Below are 8020 nucleotides of genomic sequence, written 5' to 3' on the forward strand. Positions count from 1 at the left end.
GTTTCATTAGTATCTATTATCCCCTCAGTTTTTTTTCCAATATCTGACCAATTTAATGCCATCTATAAGCCCTTGTACACACGGTCGGACATTCCGACCACAAAACCCGTCTGATTTTTTCAGACGGATTTCATCCGAAACTGGTGTTGCATACACACGGTCGGACAAAGTTGTCGGAAAATCCGATAGTTCGGAACGTGATGACGTTCATTCATTAAGATGAGACTACGTTCAGGCTAGTAGCCAATAGCTTTGGTCTCGTAATTTGATCTGAGCATGAGTGGCACTTTGTCCCATCGGAATTCTCTAGAAACGATCGGATCATGTTGTCGGAAAATTTTATATCCAGCTCAAAAACTTTGTTGGTCGGACATTTCGACGGAAAAAGTCAGATGGAGCCCACACACGGTTGGATTATCCGACAACACAGTCCGATCGGACATTTTCCGTCTGAATGTCCGACTGTGTGTACAAGGGCTTAGAGCAGAGATATGCAATTAGCGGACCTCCAGCTGTTGCAGAACTACAAATCCCATGAGGCATAGCAAGAATCTGACAGCCACAAGCATGACACCCAAAGGCAGAGGCATGATGGTACTTGTAGTTTTGCAACAGCTGGAGGTCCGCCAATTTTAGATCCCTGGTTTAGAGGAACATTTCGACAAAGCCTATCATCCATTGGACACCCATCCCCAATTTCCATATGTATGACCCCGCCAATAATGTTCCCCATTCTACGTAGGAAGCGTAGACTTTTTTTTTTTTTGTTAATTTGCTTTGCAGCATGAGAAATCCCCAGCTGCTATTGCTCCCTTCACTTTTTGACCTCATTAATGTCCAACTACAGCATTGTATTGATTATGATGGAAACAATATTTCTAAACAGGATCGCGCTTTTCAAGGAGACAGCAAATCAGGAATCCGCGTCGCATACATTACAATCTAATGAAGGCTGCAGCCTTGAAAAGTAAAGGAAGCAGCATCATTTGAATGCAATCGAGTTGTGGGGAAACCCGTCTGCTGGAAAAAAGAAAAAAAATATATGACTTGAAAAGCCACAAACTGAAATCTGACACAGTCTCTGCAAGAGAACAATGGACCTCTATCCGCCTGCTGTAGTCTGAGAAGCACGCATGCTGCAAATACAGTAACTAAAGGCCTATCATTTTGTATTCTGTAAATTCCAGCTGTGATCTACTTTATCTATGTATTCTGTAAACATTACAGTTGGTGGAGGAGAGATCAAAGCGCTGTGTGACAGCTGTCAGAAGTAAACATCAGGAAACTTCCTTTAGGTCACAACTGTCACTCAGCAACACCTTCTGTAATGAAATATTCACTCTTCAGAATTTTTAAAGGGCTTCTTACGTTCGATCACAAAGGTGCGGAAGGCTGATCTCTGCTGTAAGGATAATCACAGCCACCATTTACACTAATTCTGCAAAGAGTTTGAGCTTCTACTGTACAAGACTGTATTCTGATCTAAGCGCACAGAGGAAGTAAAGAACATCAAAAATACAATCTGAATACAAACACAAGTATTGATTATAGGAAAAAAAAGAATAGAAAGACAAGTTCACAACATCTGATCGCCTCTTTGGATATCATCACGACACAAAGACAAGAAATCCCCATTTATGTAATAGTAATCTGGAACACAAACAGATCACCATTTATAGAGCGGAAAATAGAATTCTCTCTAACAAAGGAAGGCAGACATATTTCTAGCAATCTACACAATGGGAAAAGGAATAGGATACATCAGGGAAGCCCCAACATCTCAGGCTTCAGAGGAGACCCCCAGCATGGTATGTGAGTGACAGCTACTGTCACCTGGGACATCCACTTACCTCCAGCAGCAGTGACAGCAGGAAGAATCCAGCACACTGCAAACTCTTCATTTCTCAGGGTGGCAAGCACTTCCCCTTTAACCTATTGATCAGTCCTTCTTCATGTATCCCCAGAAGCAGCAACTGGATCCCCAATAATATCCTAAAAAAACAAAAAACCCAGAGATCAGGGTTCCCAATGATCACTGTTGAGTCTTGGACTTCTTCTTGTGTTCCATCTGTGAAGTCACATGCTGGGTGTCAGATAATTAGGACAATCAGTAAAATCAGATCGATGCTGGGACTCCTTGGCTGTTTCTAAGCTGATCGTCAGCAGATGACAGGGCTGTGGGTGTATCAGCTCTTCCTATGTCACTGTTTAGGCAGATCATGTGCATAGGCTGACACAGGGATCAGGGAGAGAGGAGGAGGAGGAGGAGGGGGGCAAGGAAGGGACTAGCTGGAGAAGATGAAGGCAGTAACCTGTGTCCTTATAGAAATGAGATTTCAGACACAGGGATGGATGGAGGATCACAAAGTAAGGAGGGGATTATGATGAGATGGAGGAGGAGGATGGGAGTGCCAAGCCTCCTTCTCTCTTTTGTAGCAGCCAGTAAACACATCCTCCAATATACACAGCTTTTATTTTTCACATTCACTGACAGCCATAATCATGGGGAGATAAGTGCTGCAGAACATTGCATCTCTTTGTGTCCCCTGTCTGATCCAATAGAGGAACAAAAAATTGCGGGGGTGTCATTGCTGATTTGCTTTTAGGGCTGTCATCCTGATCCTGGCTTCACTAACAACTGAGTCATTTATCAGGAATACAGGACAGGTCAGACCTCACTGGCTGTATGCTTGTTCATGGGCAGTTGGCAGGAAACACAAGATCAGGGTAACAGCCCCAAAGATAGCACCTTGCAACCCTTCTGAAAAGCGATCTGCGGTGGATCACTTTTCAGTGCGCAGTTGACAGGCAGCTGGGCAGCGGTATGCTGCCTCCTCACCGCCTATTATAACCCTGAAAAATCTGAACCACCACTAGCAACTGCATGCAGTGCCCCTGTGTTGCGGCACACCCCTATTGCCTTGAATGGATCATATTCGACAGCAGTACTGCCCCACCAAGTATGACAAGCAGGGGCAAACTGACCATTCAGCCACTCGGGCACTGCCCAAGGCCCCCGGGCCACTAGGGGGACCCATCAGGGTTGCCAGCCTCAGTAAAACCAGGGACAGTATGTAAAAATCATTTTTTTTTACATCTGTCTCTGAAATATCCCTTACCGACATTATTATAGCGACTATAGCTTCCCCACCTCTCCAGTACCTTCTCAGCCAATATAAATATGTCTGTGTATACTGTGTGTACATGTATGTGTATACTGTGTGTGTGTGTGTATACTATGTGGCGCCATAATCTCGGATTTCCTGGGGGCCCCATAATCTCCTATTGCCCGGGGGCCCCATGAGTTGTCAGTCCACCCCTGATGACAAGTGGTAACATTTTTGCAACAACAGGTAGATAACCTTCTCTATCTGCTGTGTTAGGTTAAAGCAGTAGTAAACCGTAGCAAAAATTGGGCCCCCGGGCAGTTTAATACGGTGTTTCAGTTGTTTTTGTGTTTAATAAAAGTCACCACCTGAACCCTTGGTTCCATCCCTTGCCTCTCCCCGGCGCCAGCATCACAAATGTGGGCACCAGGCTGTGACAGCTTGCAGCTTCACAGCCAGGTGCGCACTGCGCGAGTCGCGCTGTGCCTCCTTAATGGCCGGGCAATTTTTTGGGACCTGTGACATGACCCAGAAGATTGCAGAGAGGGAGGGGGAGAGGAGAACGTCCACTCGAGTTGCCTAGGTGGCCCAAGCAGAAGCTGTGGACCTGTAAAAACTAGGTACCTGCTCCCCACCAAAAAAAAAGACATGCTAAATGGGGTCAGGAATCCTTAAAGCAAAACTTCCACTTTTGGATGGAAGGCCTTTTTCGATCAGGTCCGCCTTTCAGTTTTTCAGGTGGACCTGACCGGACACTCCATTTATCTCTATGGAGCGGCGGATATCAGTGGTGACATGTCCACTGACATCTACCGCTATCCGATCCTATCCATGAAATCTAGAAAGATGGAGACTCTATTTCCCATCCGTCTGGTGGATCGGATCGGATGGGATCAGATGAAAATGGACAGGCACTCCATTTTCATCATCTCCCCATAGAGGAGAGTGACAGGTCCATCTCAGTACAGTGATCGGAGACGGACCTGTCATCCGCCTGCAGCGGGGATCAGCAGAGTCATCCCACACTGAGCAAAACAGAGTCCGTTGGGCAGTTCGCCCTTGTGAAAGTCATAACATGTTAGTATACATCTCATACTAGCACATTATGACAGACTTACCTGAAAACTAAGCCCTCCAGTGGCTTGCTGTTACTTCCATCCACCTCACAGGTGTGGCATATCAAGATCCTGATTAGACAGCATGATTATTGCACAGGTGTGCATTAGGCTAGCCACAATAAAAGGTCACTCTAAAATGTGCAGGGGGTCCGAAAACCAGTCAGTATCTGGTGTGACCACCATTTGCCTCACGCAGTGCAACACATCTCCTTCACATAGAGTTGATCAGGTTGTTGATTATGGCCTGTGGAATGTTGGTCCATTCCTCTTCAATGGCTGGATATTGGCAGTAACTGGATCATACTGTTGTATACGCCAACCCAGAGCATCCCACACATGCTCAATGGGTGACATCTCCAGTGAGTATGCTGCTGGGCATGCAAGAACTAGGATGCTCTCAGCTTCCAGGAATTGTGTTCAGATCCTTGCAACATGGGGCTGTGCATTATCAAGCTGCAACATGAGGTGATGGTCGTGGATGAATGGCACAACAATGGGCATCAGAATCTCGTCATGGTATCTCTGTGCATTCAAAATGCCATCAATAAAATGCACCTGTGTTTGTTGTCAATAGCATACGCCTGCCCAAACCATAATCCCGCCGCCATGGGCCACCCGATCCACAACGTTGACATCAGCAAACCACTCACCCACACGACGCCATACACGTTGTCTGTCATCTGCCCTGTACAGTGAAAACTGGGATTCATCCATGAAGAGAGCACCTCTCCAAAGTGCCAGATGCCATAGAATGTGAGCATTTGCCCACTCAAGTCGGTTACGCAAGGAACTGCAGTCAGGTCGAGACCCCAATGAGGACGATGAGCATGCAGATGCACTTCCTTGAGATGGTTTCTGACAGTTTGTGCAGAAATTCTTTTGTTATGCAAACTGATTGTTGCAGAAGCTGTCTGGGTGGCTGGTCTCAGACGATCTTGGAGGTGAAGATGCTAGATGTGGAGGTCCTGGGCTTGTGTGGTTACACGTGGTCTGTGGTTGTGAGGCCGGTTGGATGTACTGCCAAATTCTCTGAAACGCCTTTGGAGATGGTTTATGGTAGAGAAATGAACATTCAATTCAAGGGCAACAGCTCTGGTTGACACTCCTGCAGTCAGCATGCCAATTGCACACTCCCTCAAAACTTGCGACATTGTGCTGTGTGATAAAACTGCACATTTTAGAATTGCCTTTTATTATGGCCAGGCTAAGGCACACCTGTGCCATTATTATGCTGCCTAATCAACATATGCCACACTTGTGTGGTGGATGGATTATCTCGGCAAAGGAGAAGTGCTCACTAACACAGATTTAGCCCTGGTTCACATTAACAGCTTCTCGACCACCTCACGCCAATATACGTCGGCAGAAGGGCACTTACAGGCAGAATCACATACCTGTACGTTGCTCTTTAAGAGGCGGTGGGGGCACGTGCTCGCGGGGAGTCCTGTCGCGGATTCCGCAGACTCGGTCGCCGCGGAGATACCCGCGATCACCTCACGGAGAGGAAGAACGGGGAGATGCCAAAGTAAACAAGCATCTCCCTGTCCTGCCTAGCAACAGTGACACTGATCTCTGCTCCCTGTGATTGGAGCAGAGATCAGTGATGTGTAAAACACAGCCACACCCCCACAGTTAGCAACATGCCCCTAGAACACAGTTAACCTCTACACTGCCACCTAGTGGTTAACCCCTGCCAGTGTCATTTACACAGGAATCAGTGCCTTTGTATAGCACTGATTGCTGTATAAATGACAATGGCCCCAAAAATGTGTCAAAAATGTCTGATGTGTCCGCCATAATGTCGTAGTCATGATAAAAATCGCTGATCACCGCCATTTAAAAAAAAAAAAAATAATAATAATAAAAATGCCATAAAACTATCCCCTATTTTGTAAACGCTAGAACTTTTGCGCAAACCAATCAATAATGGCTTATTGCGATTTTTTTTTTACCAAAAATATGTAGAAGAATACGTATCGGCCTAAACGGAGGAAAAACTTTTTATTTTTTAATATTTTGGGGGATATTTATTCTAGCAAAAACTAAAAAATGTGTTTTTTTTTCAAAATTGTCACTCTCTTTTTTGTTTATAGCGCAAAAAATAAAAACTGTAGGGGTGATCAAATACCACCAAAATAAAGTTCTATTTGTGGGGAAAAAAAGACATCAATTTTATTTGGGAGCTAAGTCGCATGACCGCGCAGTTAAATCAATGCAGTCCCGAATTGCAAAAAGTGCTCTGGTCAGGAAGGGGGTAAATTCTTCCGGGGCTGAAGTGGTTAATGCTACTTTGAAATCATGCTACTTCACTTGAAGCAGCGCGATTTCAAAGTAGCAAACTGCAGAGACCGACACTTGAATCCCTTTGGGAATTTTTATAAAACGTTGAACAGAACACATTCTCTCAGTTGGGAATAGAGGGTATGGGTAATAAAGCTCAGGAACTTTTGGAACTGCTGACACTTGAAATGTCTCTCTCTAGATGATCCAGGGAATAGCCATTCGCAACTGGATATTGCAACTACTGGATAAATTCCTGTTTGTGGGTTTAGCAGCCGACAGGTGTAAAGTCTCTGCCACAGACTTGATTGTAGAACTTTAAGTTAGCACAGAAAGTTAGGTGTAACTGAAGGATGAAATGAGGAACTTTCTTACAGTACCGGTATATCGTGGACCCAGTCCAGCGATACCGTAAGAATGTGGATTTACTTGGTGTCCTTTCAGCTTAGCTTCCAGGCTCTTACAGAGCAGCCAGCCTCGTGAGTGGCCCTCTTCTGAAGAGTCCTCCCCTGGTTGCGTTTTGAGTTGCTGGGCCCCTCCAAACGGCACCGGACCAACTTGAAATCCTCCTTTCAGTTACTGTGCCTCGGACTAGCCAGTTCCGAGACTCGGAAACGGATGGATCCGCACCCCAGGCCATGAGGGCCTCTCTGGGGGCTGGTCAGGAGGACCAGGACCACGGAGTCAGAACACACATCTGGACCGGAACCCAGAATTACGGGACCTCAGCACCTTAAGTACCCTCTCCCAGAATACACAGCGAGATAATGCACCCACTGATTTGGCTCAGAGAGAGAGATTGGTACCCAATGTGTCCAACCAGACTGTGTTCCAATGCCTGTCAAATGTGATACCTACACCTATAACCAGGCAGAACATAGTACAGCCCAGCTAAACTGATGCCAAGACCACAATTTACTGAAAATTAACCCTGAGACCCAACTATTGTCTTAGGAAAAAACAAAATTTACAAAACATAGTGCGTGCTCTTCAGGAGCCCGGTGCTACACATATACTAATGATGGGTAGATAGGTGCTGCAGAACATTGCCTTTCTTTCCTGCTTAAAGTGATCCTCTAAGTAATAAACAATGGGGGGGCTGCCACTTTTGATTTGCTTTTAGCTGTGAGCAGTCATCCTGATCCTGGGCTTCACAAGTGAGCAAGTCACCACTTGTCTGAAAGGATCTTAAGCGAACTTCACCCATTAAATTAACCCTTTCTCGTCTGCTTCCTCCTTCTCATTGAATTGCAGATTTTTTTATACTTTGAAACATAAGCACTGTTTTTTTTTCCCTTAAGGCTGGGTTCACACTGCTGCGGGGGGAGATCCGGATGTGATTCGCACCGCAAATCACATCCGATCTCCGTAGCGATGCGAGTTCAGCCATACAGATAGTATGGCTGAATTCGCAGCGCTCCCGCAGCAAACTCGCACGGGACCCTTTTTTTGGTCCGCAACAGAATCGGATCGCATGGGGGTTCACACCATGCGATCCGATTCCTGTGCGAGTCG

The 8020-nt window shown here is 45.9% G+C and overlaps 1 protein-coding gene across 1 annotated transcript in view; it reads right to left on the reverse strand.

The window, feature by feature from the left end:
* VOPP1 (VOPP1 WW domain binding protein) overlaps positions 1-2366 on the reverse strand; it is a 146532-nt gene extending 144166 nt beyond the window's left edge. Inside the window, exon 1 of the mRNA XM_077491608.1 lies at positions 1851-2366. Coding sequence (XP_077347734.1) covers positions 1851-1901 — 51 coding nt within the window. The 5' untranslated portion in view covers positions 1902-2366. The remainder of the gene's footprint in view (positions 1-1850) is intronic.
* Positions 2367-8020: the final 5654 nt, after the last annotated feature.

This window comes from Lithobates pipiens, unplaced genomic scaffold (assembly GCF_037356315.1).
Source record: "Lithobates pipiens isolate NorthernLeopardFrog02 unplaced genomic scaffold, aLitPip1_a1.2 Scaffold_19, whole genome shotgun sequence".
Taxonomy (NCBI): domain Eukaryota; kingdom Metazoa; phylum Chordata; class Amphibia; order Anura; family Ranidae; genus Lithobates; species Lithobates pipiens.